General features: G+C 37.3%; 1 protein-coding gene across 1 annotated transcript in view; it reads right to left on the bottom strand.

The window, feature by feature from the left end:
* Window positions 1-3,765: 3,765 nt before the first annotated feature.
* The window catches only part of mRpL16 (mitochondrial ribosomal protein L16), a 106,056-nt gene continuing 91,422 nt past the window's right edge, over window positions 3,766-18,399 (bottom strand). Inside the window, exon 5 of the mRNA XM_070082898.1 lies at window positions 3,766-4,084. Within this exon, the coding sequence (XP_069938999.1) occupies window positions 3,869-4,084 (216 nt within the window). The 3' untranslated portion in view covers window positions 3,766-3,868. The remainder of the gene's footprint in view (window positions 4,085-18,399) is intronic.

Below are 18,399 nucleotides of genomic sequence, written 5' to 3'. Positions count from 1 at the left end.
CTGGAGATTGGCGAGTTTTAGTCGTAAGTCACCATGCTTTTCCAGGTTCACTCTCTGTCTGCTTAGTTAGAATTGCATTTGCATGGCTATAACCAGCTTCAACCATGTATAAACTTGGTAAAGCAAGTAAAAATGACTCGACCACTGCACAAAGCCAGGGGTATTTAGTATTTACATTGTTGGAATAGTCACTTTAGCTTTTACTTCTGAAAAATGCTTTTGCTTTGAGATCCATGGTAATATCAGTGAGATCTTCCTGCATTTGAGAGTCAGTGTCTGCATAGTGTATTTCCAAATCAAATGGAGGCGATAATTTGCAAAAAGGCAAGGCAGTTGCACGTTGTGTCTGCAACATCTTCAATTACAATGCCTTGTTCCATTTTAGGCAAATCTTAAAGATATGCCAGAAACAGACCTCTCTGGACAGATTTTTTGTACGACAGGGGTCCAGTGACTCAAGCTGGTAAAAGGCAAAGAAGGGAAGTAACCCTGGATAGGGCCTTGATACCTGAATTCCTTATGGACGGGGATTCCCCTTCCAAACAATAACCTCTCCTCCTCCCTCTCCCCTCCTCGCCGTCTTCCATACGCCAACAAGAGTCTTCAATAAAGGTAAAAGTGATGTTAAATGTTCATTTATCCATTTCATTAGCCATTTATATTTATTTCTCATTGTTTTCTGTATGTAAAACTATAGTTATTCTCTATGAAATGTATTTTTTGTTAATATTTTTGGAAGTCTGGAACGGATTAATTGGATTTACATTATTTCTTATGGAAAATATTGCTTCAGTTTTTGTACGATTCGGTTTTCGTCAAATTTTTTCGAACAGATTAATCACGAAAACTGAGGTTCTACTGTACTATAAAAGAGATAATATCTTATTAATATACTATAAAGGGGGTATATACAGTGGACCCTTGGCTAACAAACGCATCGCATAACATTAAATCAACCTAACGAAGCATTTGAGTGTAAAAATTTTGGCCCGCCTAACAATAAAAAACTCGCCCAACATGATTCGTCCCGAACCTGTCCGTCCAGCCTGAGTGCCCCAGCTGCCCTGCCGTCATTGTTTACAAGCCAGGGTGGCCGGTTTCAAGCATACACTCGATACATTTTGTATCATTCCATTGTTTATAGTGCTTGTAACTGCTAAATAAGCCACCATGGGCCCAAAGAAAGCTTTTAGTGCCAACCCTGTGGTAAAAAGGGTGAGAAATATTATCGAAATACTATCATAACACGGTCAGCTGCTGCTGCACCACCGTCAGCTGTTGCTGCACCACCGTCAGCTGTACTGCTCGAAGATGTGGAGAGACTGTTGTTGGTGTGGCTTAACGAGAAACAATTACCGAGAAACAATTAACCCCAGAGGGTTAGCCACCCAAGATAACCCAAGAAAGTCAGTGAATCATTGAGGACTGTCTAACTTATTTCCATTGGGATCCTTAATCTTGTCCCCCAGGATCCGACCCACACCAGTCGACTAACACCCAGGTGAACAGGAAATTCCAACCCTGTTCTGGAAGAAAATGCCAAACAGGACCTACATTACTCAGGAGTAAAAGGCACTCTCAGGACACAAGCCTATGAGAAACAGGCTAACTTTCTTGTTTTGTTATAATGCTAGTGGGGATTGCAAAGTGAAGCCTTTACTCATGTATCACTCTGAAAATCCCAGAGTGTTCAAGAAAAACAGTGTCTCATCACTCATCAATACTCTTCAGTAAACTTAAGCGTCATTTTAACATTTATTTATATAGTTATTGTGCATCCTAAGTAGTAGGTTGGTAGACAGCAACCGCCAAGGGAGGTACTACCGTCCTGCCAAGTGAGTGTAAAACGGAAGCCTGTAATTGTTTTACACGATGGTAGGATTGCTGGCATCTTTTTTTTCTGCCTCATACACATGCAAGATTTCAGGTACGTCTTGCTACTTCTACTTACACTTAGGTCACACTACACACACATGTACAAGCATATATATACACACCCCTCTGGGTTTTCTTCTATTTTCTTTCTAGTTCTTGTTCTTGTTTATTTCCTCTTACCTCCATGGGGAAGTGGAACAGAATTCTTCCTCCGTAAGCCATGCATGTTGTATGAGGCGACTAAAATGCCAGGAGCAAGGGGATAGTAACCCCTTCTCCTGTATATATTACTAAATATAAAAGGAGAAACTTTCGTTTTTCCTTGTGGGCCACCCCGCCTCAGTGGGATACGGCCGCTGTGTTGAAAGAAAGAAAAGTTATTGTGCATGTCTCGTTGTTTTCTTTGTAGGGAAATGTATATTTTGTGAAAAAAAAAAAAAAATTTAACACTTTTGGCTGTCTGGAACGGATTAATTGGATTTCCATTATTTCTTATGGGGAAAATTAATTTGGCTAACGATAATTTTGTCTGACGATGAATTCTCAGGAACGGATTAATATCGTTAGCCGAGGGTTAACTGTGCTAGGAATAAGGCAAACTGAATTATCTATATTTACATATGTGTTAGCTAAAAATATAAAAATCATTCTCCTCTCTTTTTATCACTACATTCATTAGGCACCTTTTCGTTCTTCTTGAACTGGCTCATGCTATGACTGGCTTTGACATGTGTAGGCAGTCTGTTCCATTCCTTTATTGCTGTACAATAAAATGTGTTTGAATCCTGACCAATGACTGTGGGTACTACAAAGTTGTGTTCTCTTCCCCTAATGCAATGATTGCTTTGATTCCCAGTCTTGACAAAATTGGCAGCAAGATATTCTGGACACTGTGAGCAATTTTATATTATTATTATTATAATCAAGGGGGAAGCACTAAACCCATAGGATTATACAGTGCTTGGGGGAGGGATGGAAGGTATTCAGGTTTAACTCAGGGAACTGGAGCACAGATCCAGTTCCCTGGATCAAGAGCCCCTCACCAGCATCAAGGAACCTTCCTTGAGGGGAGCAATTTTATAAAACCTGATTTAATTTCAGTTGTTTTGTCTTCAACATTCAACATATCCAAGTGCAAGTGTTGTAATTCATCCTGGCCTACATGCTCTCTTGGACTCGGGTCCAGGGTGAATCTTACCATTGTGTTCTGGGTGATTTGTAGTCTGTCTTTCAGTCTTTTTGTCAAGGCAGAGTACCATGAAGAGCAAGCGTAGTCCATATGACATTGTAAATATGACATAGGGTCTTGTGAGCCTCAGTAGGTAGACACTGTGCTTGTCTGTAGAGGAACTTCAGTCTAGCATTCGCTCTCTTTACTACACTGTTCTCTATTAATTCTCCTGACATGCCTGGATCAAAAGGGATTCCAAGATACTTCATTGAGGAAACTGAAGTGATGGGTTTCCCATTACACTGGACATTAAAATTATTTACCCTCCTCAGTTTATGTTTCATGCCAAAGAGTATGGCTTCTGTTTTCCAGAGGTGTAATGATAGTTTTTTGCAGGAATCCAGTTCCAGTGTTATTACATTAGCTATATCTTGTGGGTCTTTACCTGACACTAACAGAGCACTGTCATCTGCATACAGTAGGAGTTTGCACTTGAAAAAAAAAAAAAGAATCAAAACATACATGAACCAGAAATGTAGCAACACATATTGCTAGAGCTGTAGGCATCAACAGGGAAACACTAATCGAGTACTGAAACAAAATTCAACTAGACTAAAACCAAATTAATTCAAGAGGATAAATTAAACTAGTTTTTTTTAATGAATATTAAAGAGCTTCCTTTAACATCCATTTTTAATATTTTAGCCAATTAAACAAAATTAATTTCTTTAACTTTTAATTATAATGAGCATATATACAACTAATACACATACATGTATTACTGTTACTTTTATTATTCATGCCATAAGTATCTTTATAAACTTAATGGTACTTTCCAAAATATTTCTTATCAATATTTCTGATCCAGTTGTGACAGCCCATCATATTGTTTTGAATAAGATATTTGAAGGTATATGGATTAATGTTTTCCCGCTCAAATCTCTCTTCTTCCAACCGAGAAGCCACAAGGGTTTCGTGGCTCACTACCTCCGCAGGAAATGGTAATTTGTGAGCAATCATCGTTAAAAATGGTTTCACCTGGAAAAGAAAAAAATAATAAAGATTTAATTTTTTAGGCTTACAAATTTTGATGATTGAGGCACTTATGCAACATATGGGAATCTTTATTAAGGAAACGTTTTGCCACACAGTGGCTTCTTCAGTCCAATACAAAGCAGAAAGCGACCTGCTCTAAGCCCATGTTGCCCTGGGTTGTGTAACTGATGGGTATCTAGATGAGTGATCTTGCTTCTTAGAACCCTTTCAAAGATTTTTATGATATGGGATGTTAGCGCTATCAGTCTGTAGTTCTTCGCTGTTGCTTTACTTCCCCCTTTGTCTGGGTATCTATAGGAAATTTCACTGCTAAGGCATGTATACATAATAAAAATAAAAACAATGAAATAGTAGTTATTGTGGCAACAACAGTGAATGATTTTATTAGTTCTTTTACTCTCACAACCCAGTTTGGAACAGGACTTTTTGGTGACCATCTGATTAACCTAGCTGTTGCTGCTTATAACCCAGAGGTCAACATTGCCATTACAACTTGGGTGATCCGGTACATCATGCAGAAATTTTCTCAGCTTCCCTTGAAAACTAATTTTTGTTCTGGCAAGATTTCCAATCTTTGCATATCATAGAGAATACCAAGCATTTTGAAAAATATTGTACCTCTGCATACCCTTTACAATTTACAATTTGAGCACACATACAGAGGTACAAAAAAAATACAGATAAGAGCAGCATGCCAAAGCCACTTATACTATGCATAGCATTACGGGCTGGCTTAAAATTAACTTAAGATTAACTAAGCAATGATGAAATCAGTGATAAAACATTAATGTAAACAGATTACTATAAAGCACAAGTGAGTATTACAAAGACAGGTCATATGGTTGCATGCATTGTTGTACATTCAGTCGTATGGAGAATTCTGTTAGGTAGTGTATTTAAAAAATAGTAAAGTTAGATTGGGTTTTAGGTTTAACATTTATGTGATATAATTGTGAGAAACATTTAAGATATACAATTTATAAGGTTCAGTTATTCAGTATTTATTTGGTTTTGGGTGAGTAAGTGATCTTTGAGAAGAGACTTGAATTTATAAACAGGTAGTGTTTCTTTTATATTTACAGGTAATGAATTCCAGATTTTAGGGCCTTTTATGTGGATTGAGTTTTTGCATAGTGCGAGATGGACACGAGGAACATCAAAGAGTGATCTGTGCTTTGTGTTATGGTCATGTGTTCTGTTGAGGTTGGCAAGGAGATGTTTGAGGGGAGGGTTAATATCAGAGTTAAGTGTTTGAGGGGAGGGTTAATATCAGAGTTAAGTGTTCTATGTATGTAATAGGTGCAGTAATAAGTATGGATGTTTTGTATGGTGAGTAGGTTTAGTGTATTGAATATTGGTGGAGTGTGCTGCCTGTAGTGAGAATTTGTTATCATTCTAACTGCAGCCTTTTGTTGGGTAATTAGTGGTCTGAGGTGGTTAATTGTTGTTGAGCCCCATGCACAAATTCCATAGGTGAGATAGGGGTAAATAAGAGAGTGATATAGGGCCAGAAGGGCTGACTGTGGAGCATAGTACCGTATCTTCGATAGTATGCCTACAGTCTTGGAAATTTTTTTAGAAATTTGTTGTATATGTGTATGAAATTTGAGTCTATTATCAAGGTGGATTCCTAAGAATTTTCCCTCTGTTAGCTTTGTGATAGGTGATCCGTTTATCATTATGTTAAGAGGGACATCTGTAGCTCTGTTACCAAACTGAATGAAGTAGGTTTTGTCAATGTTTAGTGTAAGTTTGTTAGTCCTCATCCAGGTAGATATTTTCTGTAATTCGGTATTTACAGTATTGGCTAGCGTGACTGGGCTCGGGTGGGAGAAGACGTATGTAGTGTCATCTGCAAATAGTGTGGGTTTGAGTAATTGCGAAGCATTTGGTAGGTCATTTATGTATAGGAGAAAGAGAAGAGGGCCAAGGACACTTCCCTGTGGGACACCAACTGTAATTGGTTGTGCAGAAGAGTTTGCCCCATTTGCGTACACATATTGGCTTCTGTTGTTGAGGTATGACTTGAGGTAGTTGAGGGAGTGCCCTCTTATACCATAGTGTGACAATTTTACATGGAGCAAGTCATGGTCAACTGTATCAAAAGCTTTACGTAAGTCAATGAAGATCCCCAGTGGGACTTCTTTTTTCTCTATTGCAGTGTATATATGTTCTAGCATGTGTATAATAGCATCATTAGTATTTTTATTAGGCCTGAATCCAAATTGGCAGGGGTTGATTATAGAGGTATTGGGTCTTTTTTAGAAAATTATTAATACATTCGTCAATATCTGTGTTGATTTCTAGCTCAGTGTGCCAGTCAATGTTTGCTACTGCTGTTGTGAAGTTATTAATGGCTGCCTCATTGTGAAGTCTGAAAGTGACTTTAGTAGTGTCTTGGGGTAGTTTACCAAGAGTTGTTATGAGGAAAGTAGGGTAGTGGTCTGTGGTATTATCTGTAATTATGCCTGATTTTAAAGGGGATATGGTGTTGGTCCAGATGTGGTCAAGTAGGGAAACACTAGTCTCTGTAACTCTTGTAGGTTTTGTTACTGTTGGTAGCAACATACAGTTACTCATTGTGTTTGTGAATTCAGTAACGTGTGGGTCCTTGTCTTGCAGGAGATTTATATTGAAGTCACCTGAGAGTAGTAAGTGATCTTTGTTCATGCGTGCATCAGTTATCATACTTCCTAGGTTTTGACTAAATTGGCTAATGCTTGACTGTGGAACTCTGTAGATGTTTATCAATGTGAGAGGTTTTTGTAGGTATTTGGATTTGAATTTAGCTATTATATATTCCCCATGTTCATCCCTTGTGCAAGTATTAGTGATACATTCTAGTTGGTCAGAGTAGTATATGGCTGTGCCACCCCCTTGTTGGTCTGGCCTACAGTTGTGTATGGCTGTGTAACCAGGAATGGCATAGACATCTGTACTATCAGGCTTTAGCCAGGTTTCAGTTAGTGTAATGATGGACATATTGGCATGTAAGGAATTTAGTAATGCTATGAGGTCATCGTAATGCTTGCTTAAAGATCTGATATTGTAGTTAAAGATAGTTATGTTGTTGTTGGCACTGAGAAGTGCCTTTGATTGTTCTTCAGTGTAGTAATTACAGTAACTGTTTGATTCATTTAAGTCATTAAATAAGAGGTTGGTATCAGGATCAATGCTTGTAATCATAAGATTTGTAGTGAATCTATAGTTAGAATTAAGTATAAAACAAAGTAAATAGTCTTAAGCTAAAAAATAGCACCTGAATTATTTAACAAATGTAAAATAATGAGCTAAGGTAGTTTTTTTTTTTTTTTTAAGCTAAAATAAGGGAGACAATATAAAAGGGACTAATACAAATAAAGTGATGATCAAATAATGGAGCTTGGGAATATGATAGTAGGTAGTACTATAAAGGTAATTTTTTAAAGTTAGAATTATAGTATAAAATTATAATATAAAAGGGACTAATATAAGTTGTGGTGAACAATAAAGTGGTAATCAAATAAATGAGCTTTGGAATATAATGGCAAAATTGTGAACTTATTCTACTTTAGCACCTTAGAATAGCACCTTGATTATTTTAACAATTGTGAATATATAAACTAGGGTAGTTATATAAAGCTAAAATAAAGGAGAAAATATATAAGGGACTAAAATTAAGTAATGGTAAACAAAGTTAAATGGACAGATGGTCACTATGAAATAATATTGGTTTAGGAGTAAGATCTGATTTGTAATATTAAATAAATTGAGCAGTTTATTGCACAATAAAAAGTAAAAAAAAATGAGGTAGTTGGTACTAGCTAGCAAAAGATAGTTTTGGTACTTGCAAAAAAGTAATTGGAATATATACTAATTGCATACACAATGAAAAGTGACTAAAAAACAAGTAGTGATAAACAAAATTAAATGGACAGGTAAGAATAATGAATATTATTAATTTGGAGTAAGATTTGACTTGTAATTTAAAATTATGAGCAATTAGTAGCAGTAAGAAAGAAGTATAGAGTATTGGAGGTAGTTGGCATTAGCTAGTGATGAAAAATAATAAAAATAATAATGCACAATATAATAGTAACGTACACTATATGCACCACACGTATATATGTATTAAGGGCACTTATCTAATCTGTTACAGAAATGTCAGCTTTTCTAAGGAAGGTAAAGAAATCATGTTCGTTTGAGATGGTATATTGTTGTCCTGTTGAAGTTTTCCTTACTAGTATTTTCCCATCTCGCGTGAAACACTGATGTATTTTGTTTTCCTGTTTAAGTTTTCTCAGCCTGAACAGAAGGTTTTGACGTTTTTTTGTTAGACACTCATTTATGTACACTCCATTTTTCATTGTAATTGCTGATTTAATTAGGTCCTTTCTTTTATCGTATGAATGAAGTCGGATCATTATACTGTGTTTATTTCCTGGTTTTCCTAGCAAACGTGTTTCTTTGATTTCATTGTTTTGCACGATGACTTGTACGTGGTCCTGTATTATCCTGATAGCAGTTTCTTTGCACTGTGCTTGTGTTATGTCACTTGGAATGTGTGGACTGTTTATTATAACTGCATCAAACAACTTATCTTGTTCAGTTTTGTTGTCTTGGAAATCAAGGTATTCATTTAGTCGAGTGTGCATGTTCTGATTCCAGTCCTTGATTGCTTCTTCAACCTTCATATTTATTGTTGTTATTTGCTCAGTGTGACTGGCTATAGCTGCTTTTAGAGTATTTTCTGTGTCAACACTTCCCGATGTAATCTTCTCTTCAAGGTTTTGGATCTTGTTCTCGAGGTTGGTTATCTTGGATTCTCATCGCTCGAGTGTTGCTTTGATATCTTTGATCTCATTTTCTAGAGCAACGATGTAGTCCTTGATATTGTCAGGAATAATCATACCTGAGTTATCATGGGTGAATCCTTTGAAGGGAGTGGAGTTGGAGGGGGAGTCAGCCATGTTTGTTGTTGTTGTTGTTGTTGTTGTTCCCTGGGTGGCAGCGGTGAGGGGGGATGATGATACACCGGAGTGGAAGTTTTTAAATATGGTCAATTTCATCAGACTTTTATTAAATACAACACCATTATATCACTCATTTAAATATTTCAATGCAAATGCTTGCTCTGTTTACCTGGAGTTTACCTGGAGAGAGTTCCGGGGGTCAACGCCCCCGCGGCCCGGTCTGTGACCAGGCCTCCTGGTGGATCAGAGCCTGATCAACCAGGCTGTTGCTGCTGGCTGCACGCAAACCAACGTACGAGCCACAGCCCGGCTGGTCAGGAACCGACTTTAGGTGCTTGTCCAGTGCCAGCTTGAAGACTGCCAGGGGTCTGTTGGTAATCCCCCTTATGTATGCTGGGAGGCAGTTGAACAGTCTCGGGCCCCTGACACTTATTGTATGGTCTCTTAACGTGCTAGTGACACCCCTGCTTTTCATTGGGGGGGATGTTGCATTGTCTGCCAAGTCTTTTGCTTTCATAGTGAGTGATTTTCGTGTGCAAGTTCGGTACTAGTCCCTCTAGGATTTTCCAGGTGTATATAATCATGTATCTCTCCCGCCTGCGTTCCAGGGAATACAGGTTCAGGAACCTCAAGCGCTCCCAATAATTGAGGTGTTTTATCTCCGTTATGCGCGCCGTGAAGGTTCTCTGTACATTTTCTAGGTCAGCAATTTCACCTGCCTTGAAAGGTGCTGTTAGTGTGCAGCAATATTCCAGCCTAGATAGAACAAGTGACCTGAAGAGTGTCATCATAGGCTTGGCCTCCCTAGTTTTGAAGGTTCTCATTATCCATCCTGTCATTTTTCTAGCAGATGCAATTGATACAATGTTATGGTCCTTGAAGGTGATCCTATTTTCCTATAATCCAATTTTCACCAGAAAACTTTTGATAATAACTCTGTTGAATACTTTACTTGGTATATTCAGCAGACTTATTCCTCAATAATTTTTTTTACTAATACAGTGGACCCTCGGTTATCGGCCATAATCCATTCCAGAAGGTCGGCCTAAAACCGAAAAGGCCGAAAACCGAAATAATATTTCCCACAAGAATTAATGTAAATCAATTAATCCATTACAAACATCCAAAAATATGAGCAAAAAATACATTTTTAAAAGATTAACTATAGTTTTACATACAGAAAACAATGAGTACATTCATTACTTACCTTAAAATATTTGTAGTCTTAATGTAGGGGGAGAGATGAGTAATACAGGTCTCCCTCCACATTTGCAAGTTCCACTTTCGCGGGCTTCGAACATTTGAGAATGCCCAGCTGCCCAATCATATTTAAATTTTGTCATTACATATATAAATAACAAAAAAGGCACAATACCGTGACTGGAACAATACACAAATAACCCACACATAGAAGAGAGGAGCTTATGACGACGTTTCGTTCCAAGTCGGACCGAAATGTCATCGTAAACTCCTCTCTTCTATGTGTGGGTTATTTGTGTACTGTGTCATTACATATGTTAGGAATTGTGGCGGTGGCAGAGTTTGTTTGGAGATAAGACAAGATAGTCTTTCAATATGAAACTAATATCAACTCCATGGCTTATTTCATTGTTTTCACAAAAAGCATTTTCGAATATAAATATATCTTTGTATTATACAAATACTGATTCATTTATAATTAATATTCTACTGTACAACTATGAAATAATTACTATCCTACTGTACAACTATGATATACTCCTTAGTGTTAAGCAGACTGTAAGCCAATAATGTTAAGTTGGCCCATAATGCCTAGGCATAATAGAGGCTCTCTTTGCACTGCAACCCACTGTTGTAAATACAAAATCTCAATGTACTGTTTGCAAAGACATAAAATAAATAAATAAAATAAAATAAAAATAAAATATTTATCTATCACAATTCATCTAATATGACATAATAAACAATATTAATAACATAGAAACATGACATATACTCTAGAATAAAATATGTCATTAAGTATGTCACGAGTGTTGTTGCATTGTTGTTGGGTGTATAAGGGCCACTGAGAGAATAAGCCTTACATAGTGGTGGTGGAGGCAGCAGCAGAGGAGGTAGAGATGGTGGTGTTGTCAGTTGCCCTATATAACTCCAACAACATTGGAGGAGTTGGGTTTGTGCTGTCCTTTTTTTATCGATTAATCGCTTAACTTTCTTGCTACACTTTATCGCTGGCTGGCGCTCCAGCCTTTATCGACTCATGCTGCTTTAGTATCGTACATATTGTACAGTCACTGAAGAAGGCACATTCTCCCCTCTCTCTTCCTCTTCCACTTTGGTACTCTGCTACGAGTTCTTTCTTGAATTCTAGTCTTTTTCACCTTCTTTACCAAAGGGCTGGCACTAGTACAATATTTTACGATGTTTTCATGTGTTTTATGATTGTTCATGGTTCAATAGGTTAAGGAAGCAGTATTGTTAGGCTAAGTAAATGCTATTATTATATTTCCCTACAATATATTTGTGCACCAAACATTTGCGATTTTTAACATTTGCGAGGTTCTTGATCCCCTAACACTCTTGAATGTGGAGGGAGACCTGTATTTATTTGTAGGAAGTCAGTGTAGGGAGCGGTAGATGTAGGTACAGTACACGTATGTAACCCCTGGGCTACACTACACAGCCATATTATTACACTACACACCCCTCATGGAAGGTTCCTTGATGTTGGTGAAGGGCTCTTGATTTAGGAAATTGGATCTGTGCTCCAGTTCCCCGAATTAAGCCTGAATGCCTTCCATATCCCCCCAGGCGCTGTATAATCCTCCGGGTTTAGCGCTTCCCCAATGATTATAATAATAATAATACACTACACAGCCATACTATTATCATGTTCAATGAGTTTAATAATTTCTAACAACGACCTTTAGATGCCATCATAAACAAAGGGAGAAGTAATGAATAATTCATGCCGAGAACTGTAAACAAACGCATATGATGGCCGGTTACTGGGCAAGACGCCAGATTCACAGTTTTCTCGAACGCTGAATCAGAGAAAACGTAATGTTTACTCTCCACCTGACTCTCCACTCAACAGCATATAAACATTGCATGTTTATATGCTATATGCTATGTAACGTATTTCTTATATAATTTTGAAGAAAATATCATATATGGATTAATGAAAATGTCTATATTAACCTAAAATAAGACATTTAATGTGCCCAAGAGTGATTATTATTAAACATACATCACATATAAACACTGCTACACTCCCTGCTTTCCTGCTACACTCCTTGCCTTCCTGCTAGACTCCCTGCATACCTGCTACACTCCATGCTCTATGCCTGCCTGCCTTGAATTCTATCATGTTTCTCACTTTCTTTACCAAAGGAACTTTCTTTGGGGCCATGGTTACTTATTTTGCAGTTGAATTTAACCCTTTCAGGGTCCATGCCGTAGATCTATGGCTTTACGTTGAGAGTCCAAACCGTGGATCTATGCCATGAGCTCAGCTCACTCTGATAAGCTGTGAGCAGTAAATTTAGGCCTAGATATGAGAGAATATACATCTATGTGGTATGTGTGCACCACATACAACAAATCCTGCATCACAGTGCATAATGAGAGAAAAAAAAACTGAGACCATAATTTTCGATTAAACCAACAACTTTGCAGTGTTTTTTCGTATGTTTTTTATAGTTGTATTTACAATTTCTTGGTCTCCTCTGATAGAATGAAAGGTATATTACAGAAATAGAGATGATTTTGATTGGTTTTAGTATTGAAATTGGCTTAAAACTGAGCTCAAAGTAGCGGAAATGTTAAATTTTTGCCGATGTTCAAGAGTAAACAAATGACCTCATACGTCTAATACACGCCAGCTGGTGGGTCTAATATATGTTCACAAATGTGCTGATATTATTTATACAATTATTACAATATTGCATGACAGTAAATCTTCTATTTTTTGGTTTGAATAAAAATTCATTATGCGAATTAAAAATCAAAATGGAATTCATTTGTAAAGCCTGAAAGTGTAACTAATGAACAGAGGAAATGTTAGTTTAGTGCCAGGAATGCCTGCATTGTTTATTCTGGACCCTTTTTTGAAACTGGAATATTTTGAACTTTGCACTAAATTGGCCAAATTACCAATTTCCAATCACTTTATTTTGTAGTTGAAACAGCTGAGTTGGTGATTTCTTGTGCTCAATTGATAGAATAGAAGTAATACTAGTGAAATAGCTAAGAATTTGATTGACTGGAATAAGGTAACTGGCCTAAAATGGGAGTCAAAGTCGGCAAAATCGCCGATGCATAAATATCGCTGACACATCAAAATTCGAGAGCATAATTTCATAAATTTTCCATCAAATTTCGTACTTTTTGTTTTATTACCTGCAGAAAAAGATTCTTTACCATTTCATAAGAAAAAATAACAAAATTATTTTTTGAAAATTCTTGGACACTGGTGCGCACTTTGAAATTTGGCCTCTGGACCCTGAAAGGGTTAATCAATAACCACCAAAAATAATGGATTATAGCGAAATGTTTAAATGAATGAGCAGAAGCTTCCTCACTCGCCCATAGACACAGCCACACTGACTCAGGAACACGCGAGCAGCTGGTGGTGGATGTGTCCAATACGGCCGACAAGCGAAATAACAGCTGATAACCGAGTTGGCTGATAAGCGTAATGGCTGATGACCGAGGGTCCACTGTACTTTTTTCCTATATACCTCTGCTATATAAAAACAAGTGCTAAACCCATATGAGTCATAGGTGCCTCTTTTTTCTTTACAGAAAGGAACTATGTATGCTATCAATCCTTAACCCTTTGACTGTTTCAGGCCCCTCTCTGAAACTGTCATTCTATGTCGCCAAATATTCAAAAAAAAAAAATTATTTTTTCTTATGAAAATGTTAAGATTATTTTTCTGAGTGTTTTAGTCCAAAAAAAAAAATTTTGCCATCGGTACTTACCGAGATATACAGCCGTGAAGTTTGCAGAAAATGAGCCGCGTATGGCAACAGCGGCGACTGCCGCTCACCCGGTAAACTTTAGTTTACTTGTAATTGAAGGTTTTTTGTTTTTTTCACTATTTTATTTTTTCACATAACTTATGTGGCCTATGAGACCAAAGTAAGGTGCAATGTACATATATACACTCGTTGTATACAACACAATAAGCACACAAACATAATTATCAATATATTGTTTACTAAACTTGTTTACAAAAACAAACAAACAAACAAACAATCATTCTTCTTCTTCTTCTTCTTCTTCTTCTTCTTCTTCTTCTTCTTCTTCTCCTTCTTCTCCTTCTTCTCCTTCTCCTCCTTCTCCTCCTCCTCCTCCTTGTCTTGTGTGGGAGTGTGTGGCTTATAATTGTTTTGAGTCAGAAGTCGGCAGCTGTCAAAGTGACATATTGTCTCATTAGTCACTACCCCTACTGCCTGTCAAAACAATGGGGTCGGATGCTGCTTCCCCTCCTCCATTCTATCTAATTATCTTTCTCCCTCATTCTATATCTTTCAATCTGTCTCTCTTTCTATCTGTCTGCCTATCTCTGTCTCACAGGTACACATAAATACAAGTATACATAGTGTAAATTACCTAGGATAACCCAAGAAATCCAGACAAAGTGCTATACTCTGCTTGAAGATGTGAGTAAACGTGATGACACAGTCTTGTGGCTCTCTCTGAGACAGAGAGCTAGATGGACAGACAGGGAGCTTGACAGACAGACAAATAGACAGACAGAAATGTTTGTGTACCAGCAAAAACAAAGGGAGGCGATGGTCATGTAATATTACCCTCCTTTACGCTCATCAAAGTCAGCTCTTATCAGATGTTATCTCCCCTTATCTTGTCACTGTCATGGGGTGGACTTTTTTTTTTCTTGCTTCAAGGGAACAATATTATTACATCTTCTTCTTCCTCCTCCTCCTCCTCCTCTTCTCCTCCTCCTCCTCCTCCTCCTCCTCCTCCTCTGCCGTCCCTCCTCCCCTCCTCCTCCTCCTCTTCCTCCCTTCCTCCCCCTCCTCCTCCTCCATTGCTTTTGGTCTCAAACTCCTCCAAATCATGAAATTGATCTTCACTGACACTTCCATCTGTGTTAGAGCATCACTTGGGAAGAGAAGAGTCCCAGATTTGCTGGGGAATCACATATTTCTTACCACTAGACATGCTGAAAAATGACAACTGAAATGGCATTCCCACAATGCACCACTGGCTCCCCGATTTTTTTTATATGGTGCACACTGACCATGGAGACCCATTCTCTCACATGTGGGCCTAGCAGCTTTCTCCTGCTTGATTTGAAGCTGCTAGAATTTATGCGTATAAATACGTCAGAAACATTGGCTCGTAAGACGTATTTATACGTCGGAAACAGTCAAAGGGTTAAGTACCTTCACTTATTTGTATACATACATTAAACAAATACACTGAACCATTCCAAAACTACAGTAGGGTCCTGCTTATATAACAGGTTCGGTTCCAGGCTACCGCCATAAAGCGGAAATTGCTGTAAAGAGAGTTACCCTTTTTTTTTCACTTGTAAATGCCCATAAATGCCTGTTAACATGTTTACACTATCATATATTAAGTTAGCAATAGAACTAGGCATAAAAAACAAGAAAAAAGTAAAATGCACATACAGTACCTTAAAATATTTGAAGTCTTAATGTAAGGTGAGAGGTAAGTAGTATTTATTGTAGGAAATCAGGTGTGGTAGCCTGCCTAGCTACCACACCTCACAATTATGTTTATTTGTTTTACAATGACTGTATATATTTTGTGTATGATATGTAGCATATTTATATAATTCTGAAAAAAAAAATGTCATAGATGTCTATGATAATGTAATATATGGCATTTAAAGCACCCCAGAGCGATTATTATTATTATTATTATCTTATTATTATTACCATCGACATACCTTGTTTGCTGACTTTAATCACTTTTATCGTGGCATTTAAAGTACGAGGCTTACGACTCCTCTTTTTATCACGACTACTATTATCATAAACAAGAGAGAAACTAGAGATATGTGGAGAATGTAAACAAACTCAATGTTGGTGGCTTGTGCTGTGACCTCCACTACACTAATATGTACGGCTTCTCTCAGTGGCCCCTATAAACCCAACAACAACACCACTTACTCCTCACATACATAATGACATTTTATTCATTCCAAAGTAGTATATGTATATCATGTTTCTATGTTATTAATATTGTTTATTATGTCATATTAGATGAATTGTGATAGATAAATAAGCCGTGGAATATAGTTCTTCTCTATAAGATGTATTTTTTGTTTATACTTTTGGTTGTCTGAAACAGATTAATTGGATTTACATTATTTCCTATGGGAAATGGTTTCAGTTTTAGTCAATTTCACATTTCACCGGACTCTCTGCAACGAATTAAAGACGAAAAGGGAGGGTCCACTGTACATGCATTTTATCTCTTTAGAGCGTTTTAAATACCTAGTATATTATGTGTGGGTGGGGTGGCCAGATGGGGTTACGATACCTACAACACTATTCAATACCTACCTTACCTACTATTCACCTTGCACCCTATATTAAGACCATTAAGACTACAAATATTTTAAGGTAAGTAAAAACTGTACACCATATGATGCATTTTATTGCTCTAGGGCTCTTTAAATGTTGAAGACAGGAGTCCAGAGGAAATGTTGGCAGAGTTTGATGAACAGATACAAGGGAGCCACATAACAAAAGAAGAATCTGAAGAAAAACAGTTAACATTGCAGTAGTTACGTGAACAGTTCCATGTTGCTGCTAAACTAGCAGACTTTTTCACTGAAGAGGACCCTGACAAATCTAGAAGCAGTTCTTTGAAACAGGGTCTAGACCAGTGGATGATGCCTACCATCAGCTGTATAATGTACTGCAAGGTAAAAGAGCCCAGAGATCCATTACAGAATTTCTGCACACTCCAATGCAACCATCGACTTTTGTACCAAAACCTCTACCATCCACTCTTGCCGACAACCAACAACCATCCACCTCAGCCCAGTAGGGCCACACCATGTATATCCACTCTCTTCACAATCATCCACAAATACCATTACCACACTTTAAGGTAAGAAATACTATTATTTCTATTACAATAGTAGTCTTAAGAAGTAATATATCAAGACAATGAACTACAATTACATATTCACTTTTATTTTTGTAAGAACTGTTGGTCTAAAAAGAAAGTCATTTGGCTTTTTGGGGGCTACCAGGAATGTAACCTTATTTTTCCCATAAGTTCTTCAGTTTGTCTAGCATGGTTTTAACTAAAACGGTGTTTTCAGGAATGTAACTACCATGCTAAATGACGGTCTACTGTATATAAAATATATAGTAACTTTAAAACACTTGAAATTTTTTAAAGCTTCTAGACATAACTGAGAGACAAGGAGTACATGGAGGATGTAAACAAACAGTGGCATGCGGATGCCATAAGAGTGAACCAGAGAGCTGTATAAACAAATTTTTGGTCATAATTTGAAATGTACATATTAGTGAAACAACGTAAAACAGGGCCCTACTACATTCCCATCTCTTTTAACATCTGTCTTAATTTCTGCCATCCTTGCTGCTTTATGCCTCAATATAATGGGGTTATGTGCAGAAGGTATTCTGAATTGTAAAAATATATGAATTATTGTTATTATAACCAATTTTATCACTAAACCATAAAGTTTCATAGAGTCCTGCAAAACTCTATGAAATTTATAAAAAAATCAAGGTGTTTCCAAAATTACCGAAGTGGAATAAGTTGGAATGAAAAGATACACTATAGCAAGCTATACAGAAATAGCAGCAAAATAGGTTTGTAGATACTGAGTACAGTATTCCCTTAATGGTTCCTAAGGCAATGTTATGAGTACAGTAGTTCCATAGCTTAGTTACTGTGACATCCTCTGAGTGTCATTAAAATTAAAGGTAACAAAGGAAAAAAATAATAATAATCACAAAGCCCCCAAAATATATATACAGTGGACCCCCGAGTTTCATGATTAATCCGTTCCAGAGAGCCCACCGAAGGTCGAAATTCACGAAACTCGAAACCATTTTCCCCATAAGAAATAATGGAAGTAAAATTAATCCGTTCCAGACACCCAAAAATTTTTTTTTTTTTTTTTATTATCACACTGGCCGATTCCCACCAAGGCAGGGTGGCCCGAAAAAGAAAAACTTTCACCATCATTCACTCCATCACTGTCTTGCCAGAAGGGTGCTTTACACTACAGTTTTTAAACTGCAACATTAACACCCCTCCTTCAGAGTGCAGGCACTGTACTTCCCATCTCCAGGACTCAAGTCCGGCCTGCCGGTTTC

This window comes from Cherax quadricarinatus, chromosome 8, assembly GCF_038502225.1.
Source record: "Cherax quadricarinatus isolate ZL_2023a chromosome 8, ASM3850222v1, whole genome shotgun sequence".
Taxonomy (NCBI): domain Eukaryota; kingdom Metazoa; phylum Arthropoda; class Malacostraca; order Decapoda; family Parastacidae; genus Cherax; species Cherax quadricarinatus.
The sequence above is the reverse complement of the archived record's forward strand: the minus strand, read 5'-3'. Positions and strand labels throughout refer to the sequence as shown.